Genomic DNA, 20,424 nt, shown 5'->3' with positions numbered 1-20,424 from the left:
ATTTAAAGCTCAGAGTTCGATCTAGGAGTTTTTTGTTGATTTTGCTGTGAAGAGGGAAAGAAGGTACTGTAAGAAGTTTAAAACAAAATTTTCTTTATTCCACGTTCATTTTTGTACCTTTAACACAGACTTATGTACCTAATTATTCTCTTCTATTCATGAAAATGTCTTGAAGTTTTGATAGCACAAAAGTGTCAAACCTTCAGTACAAAAATCAGCCTTACTGTCGTATGTAATCCCGACTAAAAATATCTATTTTTAAAAACTTCTATTGATTTTGGATTCTAAACATATTTGTTAAGAATATATTTTGTATTAACGTTTTAGGCTTCAACTTTTACGAAAATTTTATAAACCATTAAACTTCAAACTTATCAGAATTTTTGTATTGAAGCATATACTAAAAGCACCATGATATATCAGGAATGAAGAACTTGAGAATCTAGCATTTGAAAATGACATCCAAAAACAGAGTTCAGAAATTGTTTGATTCTGTGGATGCTGATATTAATTCAGAATTAAACTCTCTTTAAACAAATGCCATATATATTCCCTTACATATATCCTGGGCTTCAAAATAAACCTCACCTGAAATCACCTGAAGAAAAGATATCATTTTTCAATGGAACATTTTTCAAATACATTACCCACGTGATAACAGATATTATAGAGTAAAAGTACTTCAGATATTAGTTCGTGTTTAATCATGCAAAGAAAAAGACTAAACAGTAAAACAACTGAAAAATATGTGATAACTTCATATCACATATTTCATACCATATTTTTAAAAAAATGATTAAAATTTTTAAGTAATAAAATCTATCACATATTTTATTCTTTATTTTGATCTATTTTTCAAATTAAAGTACAAAATAATTTACATCGAACAACCGGATTGAGGGGTGTTAGTACATTTATTTTCCTCCTTGTTAAAGTAAGAATTAGTTTCACAGGTGACCTCATAGACATTGTTAGCAAAGCACATATAATATTGATTGCATTTTGGATGAGCAAAGTACATTCCCTCGTTAGTTTCATTACAGGTCGGCTTGCGAACACCTTTTTCTACACATTTCGATTTTTTTATAGGAATACATCTTCCAGCAGTTTCATCAAAATGCTCATTGTATGCACAAGACTTAAGCACAGCCTTTTGGTTAGAGCATTCATAGTAGTCAAAGCAATTGGTTGTAGCAAATTGTATGTCATCAGCTACATTCAAACAAATCTTTTCCGTTGACACACAACCAGCAATAGCTGGAGATACGCACTTCTTTTGCTTATCTGAGAAATGCGTATTTTCCGGACATGCTGTATATACCGGTATAGTATTTATATCCATGCAGAAGTAATAATGAGTACAGTCAGTTGGTGCTGCAACAGCAGTAAACCATAGCTCATGTTGTTCACACTTAGCTTTAACATAATTAGTCAAATGGATGTTCTCGCTGCTTTGACCACACAGAGAACATATTTGTTTCCTTTCGTCAAAGCATGTTCCTGGAACTGAACATTCATCAACGTGAACTTTGTCGTTGAGGCAAACAATGAATTTAGATTGAGATCCAGGATAAGCCACAGCTCCAACGTCTTTTTCGTTACACAGCTACATGTTGAATGTAAAAGTAGATAAATATTTATAACTGTATTAAGTTCTTTAAATTTAAGGTTAATCTACCTTTTTCAGTACAAATTCTGGAATGGCTTGTGCTTCAGCATATTCCGAACAGAGTGAGATTAGGAAAAGTGAAATGTACACTAAAATAAATGTTTGGATTTTAAATTTGAAATAATCTGGGACCGTAACAGTTATCATTTATCATATAAAATAAAATCAACTAATAACTCTTATCATTAGCATTTCAAAATAAAACTTAGAATATTATAATTAAATTTGCGTTACATCATATATTTCAAAAATAATTATCATGTGCCTTTTATTTTTCCACGCACAAATAACTCTTACACACTGCATTTTATTTTAAAACGCGCTAATAATTGTTATTTTTGCCTTAAAAATACAAAAATCAAGAATGACTCTTATTTCTGAAAACAAAATATGATTCACACGGTGTGCCTGATATTTTTAAAAACGAATATATAAAATGCATTTTGTATATAAGGTAATGTTTTTATAATTTTATACAAAATATATTGAATGATTAATACAGGTAAAGTGTTGCAAAGAGAATGAAAACTAACATATATACTTAAATATAACCTTAGACAATATTTTGTTGCAGCTTTTTTTCTTAAATATTTTTGAAATAACTGTTATTTTCGGACACTAGAAATAATTCAATAATTATTTAATATATATCTTTGAAAATATTTTGTTAATGTTGTTGAAGATACATCTTTACAATTGAAATCAAATTATGATTTAAAACAAAATGATAAGATGGTTTTAAGAGTCAAAAATATTATTATTATGGAATGTTTTATTCATCAAAAGGGTTTCTGGCTTTAATTTTGTCTGTCTGGATTCACAACATTTAGTTATGTCAGATTCCTGAGTATATTGGTGGCTTACTATATTATGTTAAGCTTTAATAACGCACAGAAGAAACTTATTTCATATGGAATTTCTGTCACCAGAACAGATTAAGAACTATTCTCTAGCTTTAGTTGTAGATTTTATTTACAAAGCTATAAAGGCTGTTGGGGGATTTTACGATAATAGTTTTGATAATAATTTTAATAATAAATATTATGTACACTGTACCTATAACTAAATATGTATTTTAAATTATAGTAAACTAATATTGTAGTTAGTCAATATATTTATAGTTAAAATAACTATTGTAAAAACGGGGAAAAAAGAGAGTAAGTAGGTCTGAACAAATTTCATATTCGCAGACAATCATTAAACTTTAAACACTAAAAATATATTAAATAGAACAAGACGAGTCAGCACTGAATATAAGATGTATTTCACCACTTTTGACTAATGCTAATTTTATTGTTTATTAAGTACAAAGTTATTACTTAAACAACGGTTTAATTTAAAAAGTTACAAACACAATATATAATTGTAATCTAACTATTTACTTTGATAGATACTTCTTGCATTTTGTAATTAATTGCTAATTCTGATTCTAATTCTGATTGTTACAGATTTCAAATCTCTTGAGTGAAATATTTAGCATTGTATTTCTTAAAATACTGATTTGGTATTCATAGATAGAAAATTATTACATTTTAGGTAAATAATTTCCATAAAACACTGTAATTAACAAATATGATATTTATATCCTTCTATTGTTGATCTTTCGTTTTTTATAGATAATTATTAGTAATATATGTTTTAATCAACGAATCGTATCAATGCGAAATAGGTGTTTTAAACTTTGCGTTAGAAGTCTATAAGTTCTTCAATAAAAATAAACATTAACTATTCCAAAAACGTTTAAAAAAGTAGGGGTTAGATTTTAAATTAATCACCGATTATATACAGGAGGATTCGTTAGCTAAGTATTTGTTGAATGGTTTTTTAAATTTTATTTCTTTTACACTTTATTCCTTGTCAAACATCTTTTGTTTTGAATTCATAAAGATTTTAAATGTCCTAAAATATCCTTTCTATAAGTTATTTCATTAACTTTTATATGAAAATTATTTTTCAATTTAATTTTTTACTCTTACATTTTACTTTAAAGTACATTTTTTTGTTTATTTCTAAATTATTTCACTTCGCTTTAAAATAATAGACTGTGTGAATTGAAGATAATTTCAGGTATTTATAAACAAGAAGAATCATTTTAATTATTGACAAAACAACTTAACTCTGTAAAATTAATCAGCTGAACTTTGATTTTAGCAAATATTTCATTTTCCAATTACATTTTTTAATTATTGCAAGTTGTACAACATCGATAATGTTGATAAAATAATCCGTCATTAAACACATGATAAAAATATGTTAAAGACGTTAAACATGTTTGTATGACTAAACAATCAGGACCTATTGTGTTTCTAAAATATTGAGATTATATTTTATGACAATACTTCTAGATCATGGCTGTCCAAAGTACGACCCGCGGATAATGTTTGTGCGGCCCGTGATATGTTTTTAATCTACTACAATTATGCAAATTTTCTTTTGGTGTTTCTGGGACCCTACAATCCTTTCAATGATTTGAATTGGCCCGCGATCGCTTCTGGTCTGGTCAGCCCAGTTTTAAATGATTTAATGCGAAAAAAATAATGCAAATTTGGCTTATCTGCATCATATTAAAGTGAGATGTGCTTTACTTGACAAATGCATTGACAACACTGCGAAAAGAAAAAACTTAGCTCAATCTAGAAATTTTAGGTGTGCTTTCTCACTCCATAATTGCACCCACATCAACTAAAATCAACTAAAATCAGAATCATTTGATTTAAATATGCTAATAAGTGGCAATTAATGCATTTTGTGAGATAATACAAAGATTGCTGCGATAATTCTGGTATTATAAGAGTGAGAAAAACTAAAATTTTTCTTTTAAGACGTGAGAGGCAGGTTTTGCTGTCTTGCGACAGAATGTTAAAAGAGACTTTACAAGCGACAATCACATTTATAGCAGCAATTACTTTAGAAGGTTTACCACTTCGGGTAGTGTGAAGTGGGTCAAATAGCCAAAGACCGTGCAAGTCATATACAAAGCTGTTGAAACTTGGAACCAAGCGCTAGACTACTTGGGAACTCTAATAAGTGCCAATAATAATAAAAAGAATAATTCCTCATTCGTGTATTAAGTTTTATTCATTTCAAATTGATTGCAATATCTAAATAAATACGTTATGTGACCTAGAAGTGGTTTGCTGGATTCCGTAGCGGAAAATTCACATTCAAAGATGCTCTGGTCGAGCAGTCATTAAAGAAGTCATTGAAATTTTACAATTATAGGAGTAAAATTGAAACCAAAAGTCATATTGGAGGCACTAAACATCAATCCCATGACAGTTTGGAATAATTAAGGCAACGCATTGACAATTTTTCCACAAAAATTTGATTGTTCAAATTACCATTAGTGAATCTGAAACGCAACGAAATCAAACTATCTTTGGAGCAAATCATTTCAGGTGATGAAAAGTTGATTAAATACAATAATATCCGATGCAAGCATTTATTATCAAAAGCCAGTGATCCTCTAATGCCAAAGAAAATGTGTAATGAACCCTTTTTGGTTCGTTTAAAGCTGGGGTTGAACTCAGCCGTCCCCAAGGTCCACACAAGAAATTTATTTAGTGAGACCCCGTCACTTCTGATTGCTCTTAATTACAGATACCTAGGTTCGAATACCAATCGGAATCCCAGACACAAAGGAATCACTTGACTGAAATAGACACGATATAATACCAGCACGCGTGACTGTTAAAGCTACGTGAGTGGTATTACAGGTCGCTGATCACACGCCCTTCCCTGTTCACTGTTAAAGCGCCCAGGGGCCGGAGACGTTAGGTGACTATTAAAGCTACCTATCGTTTCCGACACTATGGTATAGACTCACGTGACTATTAAAGCTACGTGAGTTATACCCCGTACAACCGAGATTCAGTTACTGTTGAAGCCCTGAATCTTTCTTACCTGTGTCTCTCACTTGTGTCGTTGTGCTGGATTCCCACCTTGATTTTACACCGATCAGGAGAAGCTAGTTTGTGTTGAACTCTATCAAAGCGGTAGTTATATCTATGAGCCCTCGCTATTATGCCTGTTTTGCTTTTATTTTAATAAAACACTTTTTTCAATTTATTCGCTCGTTTAGTTTTTTTTTTTATTTTATTCATTTAATTTATTAATATTCATTTTATTATCATATAAATAGCTAAATACAAATTTAGTTTTATTTTATTTTTTTTTTTTTTAAATTAAGTACTCTTTACTCTACTTTAAGTCTTTACAATTTATCAATAAGAGTGTTAAATTTTATATAGTAGCACATTTACTAGTTTAATCAGTTTATCTTTCTTAAAACAATCTTTTCGTGCAAAATTTCAATTTATGCGTACTCACGATTTATCAACAAGAGCTTTAAATTTTTTTTTGAATTCATGTAATAACACATTTACTAATGTAATCCGTTTATCTTACTTGAAAATAATTTTTACATATAACATTACAATTTATACGTACTCGCAATTTATCAATAATAGTTTTAAATTTTCTTTAAATTCATGTAATAACACATTTACTAATGTAATCCGTTTGTCTTACTTGAAAATAATTTTTACATATAAAATTACAATTTATACGTACTCACAATTTATCAATAATAGTTTTAAATTTTCTTTAAATTCATGTAATAACACATTTACTAATTTAATCAGTTTGCCTTTCTTAAAACAATCTTTTCGTGCAAAATTTTAATTTATGCGTACTCGCAATTTATCAAGAAAAGTTTTAAAAATTCAATTTCGATTGTTACAACTCTACTGGTTCAACTAATTTAATTTTTAATTTTTTTGAATAATTCTTTTGTTTATAGATACGATTTTACACTATTTCTGAGACTATTTAATTGTTTTTGATAATATCACCGTCGTCTTAGTTAAATAAATTCCGCTGCTGCTAACGCCAGGAGTTTTCCTTTTCACGACCGCACATAACCAGACAAGAGACCTTCTTCCAAGTGTACGCAACTTTTATACCGTCAACGATCAACGGTGCCAGCTGTTGGTACGTTAAAGTTCAACGACCGTTGATCGAAGCTCGTGAACTGATCCCTCTGCAATGCACCAGCGAAAGTCTAGCTTTAGGGCGAATTCTACTTTTCCCTCTCATGTGGAAGCTGGAACTTGTTCTTTCTTTAAGCTTCGCCCTAGTTCTACACCTTTTCCACAAAAGCTTTCTTCGTTTGACAGCTCGTGTTGTTTTGTTTTGATTTTGTTCTATTTTTTTTTTTTTTTACAACGTGTTGTGCCGGTGAACGTGTGTATTTAATTCTATTAATTAGAAAATTATTTTAAAATTATTTTATTTTCCAATAAAGTTCCAGCAAAATAGAACACCCAACGATAGCTCAAGATATGTGCATTATTGTTTTATTCAAATATATTTGTTATGCATTAACAAATAACTTTCATGCAAGTTCAGAATTTGTCAAATGCAAAAATGACGTCGCTGATGGCAGAGGATCGCGGTGAGTTGGTTAAGTTAATGTGCTTATCCGTACTTAACAAATTTTATTTTTCAATGCAGGAACCGTCGATTATATGAGTTCAAGTGAGTGTTTCTTGTTGTGTGTTAGGTGATCGTGTTGTGTTTAGTAGACAGCTATACACACGACGTTGTAACGATCAAATTTTAATTAATAAAATTTTGGCCGTTACACTCCCTCCTTTCTTTCAGGAAACGGATCTATACGGATGAGCCCACTTTTGGCTATTCTTACCAAACATACTTCACCATCTAAGGTGGCTTTAAACCGGTGTCTTTTGCCTTTCGACCACTTATCCAAATTGAAACCATGTCGCTGCAGGCGTGCTGCTGGGCTTACATCCACTCTACTTCCTACTATGCCGTCTGTACTAGTTATAGTCGGCGAGTCACATGCCTCTGATGTTGATCTGAGTAGTATTTTTGCCAGAGGAGGCGTGGGCGGACATTCCCAATTTCGTACCGCTTGCGGTATAACTTGTTCGTCGCCAGACCCTACTGGCGAGGCTGTTAATTCCAGAACGTCCTCAGTATCCCAGCTACATGAAGTGCACTGCAAGGGGCTAGATTTCAGTTCTGTTTCAGCTGCGTTCACGGTTTGCGCCATTTCTTCTGTATCGGTGTCTTCGCCGAATAACTCTATAAAGCGTACACATAGCCGTCGTCGTAATGTCTCATCTAGATCTGCCTTCTGTTTCCATGACCGGTGTATATTCGCATTTGATTTCTTCAACATCATGTTTTCGCGCCCAACCGTTCTTGCCATGCTAATACGTCTTTTGAACCTATTAAAGTAAAATTTATTAGTATGGAATTACCTTTGTTTTCTTAAAACCACTAATTATAGTATGGTTTAATACGACTAATATGGGCCGTCAACAAACTATCGGTGTCTAGATTACGCAATTTTACAATGACTGGTGACAGGAAATCTATGACTTCATATGGCCCCGAAAACTTTGGTGCTAGTTTTGCATTAAAGGCTTCTAGTGCGTTGGACAATGGTTGTGTTTTGTTTAGTACTAGAGAACCACACTTTGGCTGCCAATCCCGATGACGTAAATCGTAGTGACGCGCCTGATCTTGAGCCGCTTTCCCCATGTTTCCCTTCACTATGGCATATACATCTAATAGTTTACGCGCCTTTTCCTCTGGGGTTTCCATTGGCCTACCTGGGCCAGTCGTAACAGAGTCGTATAATGTATTCGGCATACGTAGCTCTCGCCCTTGGGTAACGAACGCAGGAGTATAACCGGTTGAGGCCGAAACGGAAGAATTTATGGCCAGCGTAATTTCTGGTATATACTCATCCCAGCGTCGATGGTCCAACTTTGAATTCTGAGCGATCATTGTTTTTATCGTCCTATTGGCTCGTTCAGTGGGATTGCCTTGCGGTGAATAAGGTGCAGTCTGTTGATGATGAACACCCAGTTCCTCCAGAAATTGCTTCAATACTTTGCTTGTGAACTGTGTTCCATTGTCGGTGACTAGAATTTTTGGTACTCCGAATCGAGACATAATATGTTCACGAAAGGCACGTCTTACTCCTAACGCTGTGGCATTCCTCATTGGAACAATTTCTACCCATTTTGAAAATTTGTCGAAAAACACAAGTGCCATCGTATTGCCCTTAACAGATCGTGGCATAGGACCGATGAAATCTGCACACACTGTCGCCCATGGTTCTTCTGGAATAGCGGTCAGCATCTTCCCAGCACTCATTTGTTGTGAAACTTTGTACTTTTGACAGGTATCGCATTTTTTTACATAATCTCTTATATCGCGATACATCCCCGGCCAATAATAGTTAGCCGCCACACGAACAATGGTCTTCTGATTACCTAAATGCCCCGCTGTGACACTATCATGACATTCATTCAAAACTCGAAGACGCAAATCACGTGGTACGCACAGTTTCCAGCACGGTTGGCCTTCGTTACTAAAACTGTTTGGGATCCGACGATATAACTGCTTACCTTCAATGATGTAATCAGGGTATTTCGCAGGATTTTCTTGCACCTTTTTCTTCAAACTTAGTAGCCATCCACAGTCACGATCACTTTCATCATTCGCATCTAGGTGAGCTAATATGGGTTGTGGTTGTCGGGACAGCGCATCAGCAATTACGTTATATTTTCCCTTTCGATATTGTATTTCAAAGTGGTATTGTTGCAGTTCTAAAGCCCACCTCGCAATTCTACCCGAAGGATTATCAATGCTATTTAGCCATTTTAATGCCAGATGATCAGTGATAACTACAAAGTGGTATCCCTCTAAATATTGCTTCATCTTACGTACGCCCCAGACTATTGCCAGACATTCTTTCTCAGTGGTTGTGTAGTTCTTCTCTGCAGGATTTAGAGTACGACTTGCGTATGCAATAACCTTTTCCTCTCCTGATATTGTCTGCGTTAATATCGCTCCTAGCCCAAAGTCACTGGCATCTGTTTGCAAGATGAACTGTTCGTTGAAATTCGGACATGCTAAGACGGGAGCACTTGTTAGTTTCTCTTTTAGTTCATCAAACGCCGCTTGTTGTACTTCTGTCCATTGCCAACGCTTGCCCTTTTTCAGCAACAACGTTAGCGGTTGAATAGTACTGGAGAACTGCGGTACAAACCGGCGATACCACGAAGCGACACCGATGCATCTTCGTAACTCCTTGAGGTTACACGGGGGTGGAAGGTCTTTGATTGCAGCTATTTTTTCCGGATCGGTGTGAATGCCCTGAGGTGTTACTAAGTGTCCTAAGTACTTGATTTCCTTGGTGAAAAATTGACATTTTTTAATATTCAGTTTCAACTTCGCTGCTTTCAATCGTCGAAAAACTTCTTTCAAATTTGCCGTGTGTTCTTCCAATGTGCGTCCAATTACTATTATGTCATCCAAATAAGCAAACGCATGGGGTTCCATGTCGGGGCCAATGACACTATCAAGAGCTCTCTGAAATGTTGCAGGGGCCGAATGTAATCCAAAAGGCATCACTCGCCATTGAAACAACCCTCGTCCAGGAACTGTGAACGCCGTGTACTGTTTGCTGTCTTGTGCCATAGGAATTTGCCAGTACCCGCTTTTTAAATCCAGACTGCTAATATATTTTGCATCGCGGAGTTGGTCCAATATATGTTGAATACGTGGGATGGGATAGGCATCCGGAATTGAACGAGCATTGACCTGTCGATAATCAATGCACAGCCGCCAACTTCCGTCCTTTTTTTTTACTAAAACGACTGGAGAACTGTATGGGCTATGTGATCGTTCAATACAACCTTGTTTGAGTAGTTCGTCTATTTCATTATCCAACACTTTTTGCATCGCCGGGTTTCTCGGATAGTACCTCTGTTTGATGGGGCGATCGTCCTTCATTGTGATTGAATGTGATGCAATGTCAGAAAGTCCTTCCAATGTTTTGAATTCAGCTAACTCGGTTTCTAGGAACTTCTGTATACATTGCTCCTCGTCAAAAGTGGAATTTAATGAGACTGGACTCAAATTGGTCTTTGAGACTTGACCAAATTTGACAACATTTTCCCCTATACAAAACGTACTTGATGCTGTATTCAAAAAGTCCATCCCCAAAACAATATCATGAACCATTCCATCTAATACTAACAAACTCACCTGGTATTCATCTCTTCCCATTTGCAAGCACGTATCAATGATGTTATTCACATGCCGTGGTGAGCCATCAGCGAGCCGGACTACTACGTTCACGTCCGTGATGTTACCTGTAATACATGGTACTACGTTCGGACGAACAAAGCTTTTACTAGCACCTGTGTCAATCATGGCTGTGAGTGCTCGACCATGGATACTTATTTGTGCAAAGAGTCGATTATGTTCAATTATAAAGGGTGTTGTGCTGGTGCTGGATTTACGGCCACGTCTCGCCTTTCTGGAAGACGCGACCTTTGCGCGTTTCCCGATTGTTTACGACAGCAGTCAATAGTTCGCACTCCACGTCTCCCACACTGCCAACAGAATAAAACTCGTGGATTTCGACACATGCGCGCTTGATGTCCAGATTGACCACATCGAAAGCATGCCGTTGTTAGATTTATAGGCTCGATGGCAGCAATTGTCATAGGTTTGACTCGTCGTTCAATCAGCATCGGTGTTTCTTTTGGTTTAAGATTTTTCTGTTCATTTCTCAAGGATTCAAAATCGCTAGTTAACGCAATGAGCTCGTCCAAGGTGTTAAACTCCCTGCGTTTGACATACATTTTGTATTCAACCAAACTGTTCCTGTAAAATCGTTCAAGTTTCTCGTCTTCATTTAGTTTTAGATGTCTCATTAATTTCTGTAGTTCCAGCACATACTTCTTAAACGGCTCTCCCGGTTTCTGCAGTCTATTCCTTAGTTCGTCCTCCAACCGCTCAAAATACCGATGTGGCAGGAAAAACTTCAAGAAATCCATTTTAAACGCTTCCCAGTGAATCCAATCTCTTTTATTATGTCTAAACCATACCAGTGCGTTTCCTTTGAGTAACTCCGGCATTGTACGGGGCAACATGTTCATTGGTATTGCATAAACGTCCGCTAATTCCTCCACTCGCTCTATGAACGCCAAGGGGTCGCCGTTGTCATCGTACCGGATCGCCCATTTTCTGACCTGGTCAATGACGCTTGCCTGTGTGTTCCTCTGTGGAAGATACGAGTGTAAGTCATATTGTGGATGTGAATGTAATTGCCTTGCCGACGCTTCATTGACTATGATATGTCGCTCTGAACCTTCGACGTAATCTCTGTTCTGTGTATATTCTATGTCGCTTCTCCTATCGAACGTTTGATGTGCTGCCGCAGGCTGTTGACTATGAGGCACGTATAAAGTATATGCAGGATCTTGACTTGGTGATGCTAAAACTGTTGTCTTGGTTTCTTCAGCATTTTTATCCATATTTAATTCTTCACTAGAGCTCTTGCAATGTTTGCTTTCTAATTCATTCAACCGAATAACTACTATAGGTGCATGTTCTCCCTGTGCTACGAAGTTGGTTAATCGCTTTCGCAAGTCTTCGACTGTACCAGTTGTATCCAGGCCAAACTCTTCTAGATATCCAACCAAATCGTCTTTTCGTAAATATCGGATCCACGTTCTTCCCATGTTAGTTATGTATATTTCACCTCGTTATTGATGTTAAAACAGTTGCTATTCGAATCGTGAAGTGCTGGTCTCAGGGTCCCTGCTCGGGCGCCACTTGTAATGAACCCTTTTTGGTTCGTTTAAAGCTGGGGTTGAACTCAGCCGTCCCCAAGGTCCACACAAGAAATTTATTTAGTGAGACCCCGTCACTTCTGATTGCTCTTAATTACAGATACCTAGGTTCGAATACCAATCGGAATCACAGACACAAAGGAATCACTTGACTGAAATAGACACGATATAATACCAGCACGCGTGACTGTTAAAGCTACGTGAGTGGTATTACAGGTCGCTGATCACACGTCCTTCCCTGTTCACTGTTAAAGCGCCCAGGGGCCGGAGACGTTAGGTGACTATTAAAGCTACCTATCGTTTCCGACACTATGGTATAGACTCACGTGACTATTAAAGCTACGTGAGTTATACCCCGTACAACCGAGATTCAGTTACTATTGAAGCCCCGAATCTTTCTTACCTGTGTCTCTCACTTGTGTCGTTGTGCTGGATTCCCACCTTGATTTTACACCGATCAGGAGAAGCTAGTTTGTGTTGAACTCTATCAAAGCGGTAGTTATATCTATGAGCCCTCGCTATTATGCCTGTTTTGCTTTTATTTTAATAAAACACTTTTTTCAATTTATTCGCTCGTTTAGTTTTTTTTTTTATTTTATTCATTTAATTTATTAATATTCATTTTATTATCATATAAATAGCTAAATACAAATTTAGTTTTATTTTATTTTTTTTTTTTTTAAATTAAGTACTCTTTACTCTACTTTAAGTCTTTACAATTTATCAATAAGAGTGTTAAATTTTATATAGTAGCACATTTACTAGTTTAATCAGTTTATCTTTCTTAAAACAATCTTTTCGTGCAAAATTTCAATTTATGCGTACTCACGATTTATCAACAAGAGCTTTAAATTTTTTTTTGAATTCATGTAATAACACATTTACTAATGTAATCCGTTTATCTTACTTGAAAATAATTTTTACATATAACATTACAATTTATACGTACTCGCAATTTATCAATAATAGTTTTAAATTTTCTTTAAATTCATGTAATAACACATTTACTAATGTAATCCGTTTGTCTTACTTGAAAATAATTTTTACATATAAAATTACAATTTATACGTACTCACAATTTATCAATAATAGTTTTAAATTTTCTTTAAATTCATGTAATAACACATTTACTAATTTAATCAGTTTGCCTTTCTTAAAACAATCTTTTCGTGCAAAATTTTAATTTATGCGTACTCGCAATTTATCAAGAAAAGTTTTAAAAATTCAATTTCGATTGTTACAACTCTACTGGTTCAACTAATTTAATTTTTAATTTTTTTGAATAATTCTTTTGTTTATAGATACGATTTTACACTATTTCTGAGACTATTTAATTGTTTTTGATAATATCACCGTCGTCTTAGTTAAATAAATTCCGCTGCTGCTAACGCCAGGAGTTTTCCTTTTCACGACCGCACATAACCAGACAAGAGACCTTCTTCCAAGTGTACGCAACTTTTATACCGTCAACGATCAACGGTGCCAGCTGTTGGTACGTTAAAGTTCAACGACCGTTGATCGAAGCTCGTGAACTGATCCCTCTGCAATGCACCAGCGAAAGTCTAGCTTTAGGGCGAATTCTACTTTTCCCTCTCATGTGGAAGCTGGAACTTGTTCTTTCTTTAAGCTTCGCCCTAGTTCTACACCTTTTCCACAAAAGCTTTCTTCGTTTGACAGCTCGTGTTGTTTTGTTTTGATTTTGTTCTATTTTTTTTTACAACGTGTTGTGCCGGTGAACGTGTGTATTTAATTCTATTAATTAGAAAATTATTTTAAAATTATTTTATTTTCCAATAAAGTTCCAGCAAAATAGAACACCCAACGATAGCTCAAGATATGTGCATTATTGTTTTATTCAAATATATTTGTTATGCATTAACAAATAACTTTCATGCAAGTTCAGAATTTGTCAAATGCAAAAATGACGTCGCTGATGGCAGAGGATCGCGGTGAGTTGGTTAAGTTAATGTGCTTATCCGTACTTAACAAATTTTATTTTTCAATGCAGGAACCGTCGATTATATGAGTTCAAGTGAGTGTTTCTTGTTGTGTGTTAGGTGATCGTGTTGTGTTTAGTAGACAGCTATACACACGACGTTGTAACGATCAAATTTTAATTAATAAAATTTTGGCCGTTACAAATGTATACGCCATTTATATGTCCAGTATCCAGTTGTATTGGTGCAAATTGCTTGTCTATTCTTATATCTTTTCCCAGTAAATGAAGATAGTGCCTGAACCCCGAGCTTTTTCATCGGTAGTTACTATTGAAAGTATGTTTAATGAACGAAAATCTATATCTATATTTTAGTATATTTTGCAAATAGTTTCCTCTGCTGGTTTTGTTATGATTTTCCTAACTAGTTACGTTAGGAACTGATTTAACTTTAATGGAAAACAATTTTGTCGTATTTTTTAAATATAAAATTTTACCTTTATTAATTTACTATATTAATAAGATTTAAATAGAAATGAAGAAATAAACACAAACATTGTGTACATTTTTATAATTCTTTAAAATAACTATTATTTATGTTTATTTAAAAAAAATGTTCAGATCGATATGCACTCAAAGATAAGTAAACAAGCTTCTTGCACATTTTATCTTATCAGTAAAAGTTAACATCAATGAACAGACAGATATAATGTATTTTCTTAAGATACACGACATTTTTTCGCTACTTTCACTTTCATTTATATTCTCATACAAAAATAACGTAGAAATATAAATGAAAAATGTTTAAATGCAAGTTGCCTCAATACTTTCTGAAGTCTTATTCATTTTTGATAAGGAAACCTCTTCAGAATTTGGTAAACCCTAGTTTATAGTTTGAATTGTAAAATAATTCAAAAACACATTACTTTTTCTTGTTATATGACATTTCAATAACAGTTAGCAATTGTATTGTTAATTTTTTTTTCTCCGGTAGGTGGAAAGTATCGAAAGCCACCGTATGAGACTTGAACCCACTAAAACCACTTCTTAGGAATGAATGGTGTAGATTTCCATAGCAATGTGAAAACTTCATTTCAGTAATCAAGCAAGAGAGATGTGAGCAGATAGACTAAATACCTAGTGAACTAGGTTTATCTAAACCAGACAATTGTATCGTTAACTTGTAGATTGCATGGTTTATATAGTCTCTTAGTGCAACATTTATGTAAATACTTGGCATTCAAAAAAACAACTTTCCATCGATTTTAAAGTCACTTAAAAGATAATTTCAAATAATTTACACAATTTCAGATATTTTGTGCAAACACTCAATTTCATTGTACAGAAACCTTTGTTTGAAATTTAAAAATTTCATATATATGCTAAAGCAATTGTGTGGTTTTTAACATAAGTTTCGAGATTAGAATGAGAGAAGTTAATTACAAAAACACCTACCTTCCAACTTAGAATTCGACCTACAATATATAGAATAACCAACTGATAAAGTTTTGCCATATCTTAAACCGTTTCTGGAAATTGCAGCTAAAAACGATTCCGTTAATTAAAAATTACAATCGAATCTGATAAAATTCATCGTGCAATATGTTTAAACAGATGATTATCCAACTCTTTAGAAAAAAAAACACCCAAAGATCAATATTAGGTGTTCGATTTTTTATATGCAAATTAAAGAATAATTTTGAAAAACTTGTTCCAAACTTAAGATCAATATTTCAGAAGTTAATTTAAATTACAAAATACTATACTAATAGTATTTGAATCTTAGACGACTCATGATTTGAGAAACCATATGTAAGATTAGACAAATATTTTAGGAACAAATACTTGGATCATAAACGTGATTCACTCATATAGTGGGAGCAAAGTAAATGTTTATGTCCTCAACTGTACCAATGGATTATACGACTTCCTTTGTATTTAACATAGCATAACTATTTTAGTAACACATGATTTACAAGATATAAACCGAAATGATGGTATTCATGTTTAAAAGTATTTCCAATATTTTAATATCGTTTTTAATTGGCAAATCTAACTTTGATCTCGATCTGAACAACATAAATTCAAATCTGCTAAAGTGGGGTGCAGACTATCATACTGGTATGTCATACGAGAGAGAAAAACGTCGTATGACACACAGGTATGATAGTCTGCCACCTTTACCAACGTGTTGGCGTGCTCACCAAAATTTTGGTGAACAGCTCTCGCATACGCGTTGTGTATGATAGTCTTGCAAATTTATTGTAAGCAGGTGGAATATGTAGAATTATAATATAAATTTAATATGTTTTTTATTATTTTATTATTAATGTATATTTATTATTATAATATTTATTATTATTAAAATTACACTTATAAATTTGTGTTAAATATTTAATTGTATCTTAGTTAAAAAAAATATAAATTTTTACATAAGATTCTTATAAAAAATTAAAATACAATTAAATATTTTATTTAATTTATTAAATATTTTATTTTCTTTTATTTTAATTTATAAACGATGGTTATAAGTAAAATTTTTTTTAAAAAAACATCTATATATATATATCGTTAAATTTATGATCTAAGCCCAGTAATAAAAAAACATATTGAAAATTGGTCGTAATAACAATTAATTAATAACCTAAATTTAAGATATAATACTTTGTATTCTAAATATCTTTTCTTTGTTAAAACTTGTTATTAAAATAAAAGAATTTTAAATGTTAATAACCTTTAACTAACAAAAATATGGAAATGATCAAATTTCTTCAAAAACAATGAAGATATATACATTCTTACATATGTATATATACATATACATTATTTGTATGATCTATTTATGAAAAATTTCTTAAGAAACTTTACAGGTAGTGAATGAAATTAACTACGGTCCTTTACTGATCTTTTCATTTTAACTACTGTGCTTAATGACCAATAAACCTAAAAAAAATATGAATATGGATGCAGATAAAGCATTTTTAGATGCTTTCATCGAATGTTAATAAAAGTAATCGCTGTTTGTGGGATGTCCAAAGCTGTGAATATAAAGATCGCAAAAAAAAAACGCGGCATATATAAAATATACAAAATTATAATCAATTATAAGCAAAGCACAACCTATACGTTAACTATCAATTTTTTCAATTTTAAAATTTTATTTTAAACACACAAATTTTCACAGCACTACCCGCAAAAGCACTCTTCAAAAATTTTGCCTACTCTTGTGTGTCATACCTGTTCAAATTCGGTCGCTAGAAGAAATTTGAGCAAGAGAGAGCGCAACTCGTATGACACACCAGTATGATAGTCTGCACCCCACTTAAGACTGGTATGGACATCTTCGTCGTAAACACTATGACTTGCATAGGATTGAGAGCATGTTGGGAGCGTGTTTTGTGTAAACTTGTAAGCATCCATGCAAATATTAATATTTCCACTTAGAATTGACACATTACCATAAATATAGATATAGATATACAGGGTAAAGTAATTTATGAAAGTGCGTAACTTAACAAAAATTTCAATGTTGAGTTTACAGTATATCAGTGCAGTAATATGCATAACGATTTAGGATACTTGATGGTTACACCGCTTTTTTATCCAATTTCTTCATACATTATTTTATTTTGCAACTTTACCGCAGTAGATTTTAATTTGTGAATCTGGCACAAGCTGAAACTAATTAAATATAAATTAAAAAGGACAGCAGCGAAATGGCATTTTAATTGAAAAATCAAATCAAATACCCACAGAACGTTCATGTTTTTAGTAGCGCTGTTTTTACAAAATATTGTTAAGATTTGGAAAAAATAACAGCAAAGTAATCAAAACTATTAGATATCATTAATTTTACAAAATTAACAATTATAAAGAACTCAAAATAAACATATCAACTATGTTTTGTTTAAATCTAAATACACATATTGTAATATAAATATTACATATTGGAGTGACATAGTTTAATCATGACTAGGGTATATTAGGGTATTAAATAGTAGACCAATTCCATAGAACTAAATGCATATATTTTATAAAAACGTAAGTTCTTTTTAAAAGGAAATACATAAAGTAAATGAGAATGGAAATTTATTTGGAAGCAACTGTTAACTTGAAAATTAAACTGAAAGCTGGAATCAATGCTTAGTGTTAAGTTTGTAAGTTTAAGGTAAGAAAAAATTTTTAAGTTAAATATTTTATTTTATCCAAGTTACCAAGTTACACTCGACTTTGAATTTATATAGTAAAGAACAGGGTTTAAGTAATGTATTATGCGAACTTGCACACAATTTATATGTTGAAATTAAATTTAAATTTGATATTAAGATTAATAAAAATAAAATCTTTATTATTATCACAAAAATGATTATGAGAAGGCTAATTGTATTATATTTATTTTATTAATATTATTCTCTGAATGATTAACAGTTTTATATTTAGAGCATTTATGATATAATTAAAAAAAATATCACATTAATATAGTAATTCACATGTAAATGTATACATAAGATCCTAAACGTCATTTACTGAAGTTACGACAGAAATTCGGTTTACAACTTTTTTGACATTTGGAAAAGATTGCAAAAAACTGGTTAAATTCTAGCCCGTGTAAACACAGTGTAACGCATGCAAACATTTTAAGTAGAGCAAAATAATACAAAAGCTTATAGGGCATAATTCAAGTGATGAAAGATAACAGAATAAACCAAAGAAAAGTAAAACACATTTATCAATATTTCAAAAAACTAAAAAAAGAAAAGGTTATACAGACCTTTTTTAATCTTAAAAATATTTATATCTTAGAGAATTTTTTCTAAAAGTACAATCATAGGAGAAATATTTGGTTATTGGCTAATTTGATAACAATTTAAGAACTAAAATGTATTCAGGCGAAACACATTTACGATTAAAAATAACTTTTACTTACATATATATATTGTTTATTAACTGAGCAAATTATAAGTTAATATAATCAAAACTGAAATATTAAAAAACTAAAATATATGTTTCAAAATATACTAAATTGAAAGTTTGAAGAAGTTAAAATTTAACAAATTTATTTGTTAGCAAAAATAAGTTAAAATTTGACGTTTAAGTGTCAACTCACCTCGTATCGTAGCGTGGAACATAAATTATGTACAAAGCTTCTGCTGCTGCGCTGCTTCCAAATATGTTTAGCATAGCAGAATTTTTAATTTCATTTTTTAAAATTTTTTTTTCATATATAAACTCATTTTTTTAATTTTGATATAATGCAAAAACTAGTTAAATAACTAAATATTAATATATATTCGTAAACTTTATAAGATTTTTCTAAATATTTTAGATTATGCACTTCTTTTATGCACTTCGTTCGCACCAACTACGATAAATTTTTGCGCACGCACTTTCATTCATTCTATGCTACTGTGGTCAATCATTTTTTTGTTTTTCTCCCCCTTTTTTTTTGAGAAATGATCCTCATTTTGCCAAATTATGCATGTATGCTTTGGTGGTGGAGTTGAATAAAATGATTTGATTACAACAGTATAACAGGTCATATGTGTATTTAAAACGAAATCAAAATTGTTATAAAAAGGCAATTATCTATTGTTTGGTTTCTGTGATACTGAATCAGTACAAAAAGACATATTACCTAAAAATATATAAAATTACACTTAATTTCATATATAACTTCAAGCTAGATTGCTATAAGTTAAGCTGCAATAATAAAAACCCTTCAAAAAAAATTGTTTAAGGGATTTATGTTGTTTTTGTTACGTTGATTAAAGCATCATGCTAGGGTTACCGAATTGCTTTAATAAAAAGAAATTCAGTTACTGTGCTTTGAATATTAATATTATATATTTTATCTATTAAAACTGTTTTAGAATATTATTTTAAATGTTTGTTACTTGTAATATAGTATATATATGAAATTCCTCATAGTCCACATATAAATTTATTGCAAATTAATTCTCATATAATAAATATATGTACCTATATATTCTGATGCAAAATTTTTAGACTGTCACACACGATTATCTTAAGCCGTAAAATACATAAAGCCAATTAGGTTAAAGTTCAATTCTACTGATAAAATTAATAAATCAAAATAAATGATTTATTCACACAATACGGATTTATATAAC

At 32.3% G+C, this 20,424-nt stretch overlaps 2 protein-coding genes across 2 annotated transcripts; one reads left to right on the top strand and one right to left on the bottom strand.

The window, feature by feature from the left end:
- Positions 1 to 823: 823 nt before the first annotated feature.
- Positions 824 to 3,679, bottom strand: LOC119665566 (peritrophin-44-like). Its single transcript, XM_038074796.1, has 3 exons — positions 3,646 to 3,679; positions 1,679 to 1,758; positions 824 to 1,606 (listed from the first exon to the last, which is right to left on the bottom strand). Exons 1-3 carry the CDS (start codon positions 3,662 to 3,664, stop codon positions 878 to 880), a joined length of 828 nt encoding a protein of 275 aa, XP_037930724.1. The 5' UTR covers positions 3,665 to 3,679; the 3' UTR covers positions 824 to 877.
- A 2,826-nt stretch (positions 3,680 to 6,505) lies between these two features.
- LOC119665574 lies at positions 6,506 to 14,479 on the top strand. Its single transcript, XM_038074804.1, has 4 exons — positions 6,506 to 7,124; positions 7,184 to 7,207; positions 14,157 to 14,306; positions 14,366 to 14,479. The coding sequence occupies exons 1-4, from the start codon at positions 7,012 to 7,014 to the stop codon at positions 14,391 to 14,393; spliced, it is 315 nt and encodes a 104-aa protein (XP_037930732.1). The 5' UTR covers positions 6,506 to 7,011; the 3' UTR covers positions 14,394 to 14,479.
- The last annotated feature ends 5,945 nt before the right edge of the window (positions 14,480 to 20,424 follow it).

The sequence above is a fragment of the Teleopsis dalmanni genome, chromosome 1 (genome assembly GCF_002237135.1).
Source record: "Teleopsis dalmanni isolate 2A chromosome 1, ASM223713v2, whole genome shotgun sequence".
Classification (NCBI taxonomy): Eukaryota; Metazoa; Arthropoda; class Insecta; order Diptera; family Diopsidae; genus Teleopsis; species Teleopsis dalmanni.
Note: the sequence above shows the minus strand (reverse complement) of the source record. Positions and strands in the feature narration are given on the sequence as shown.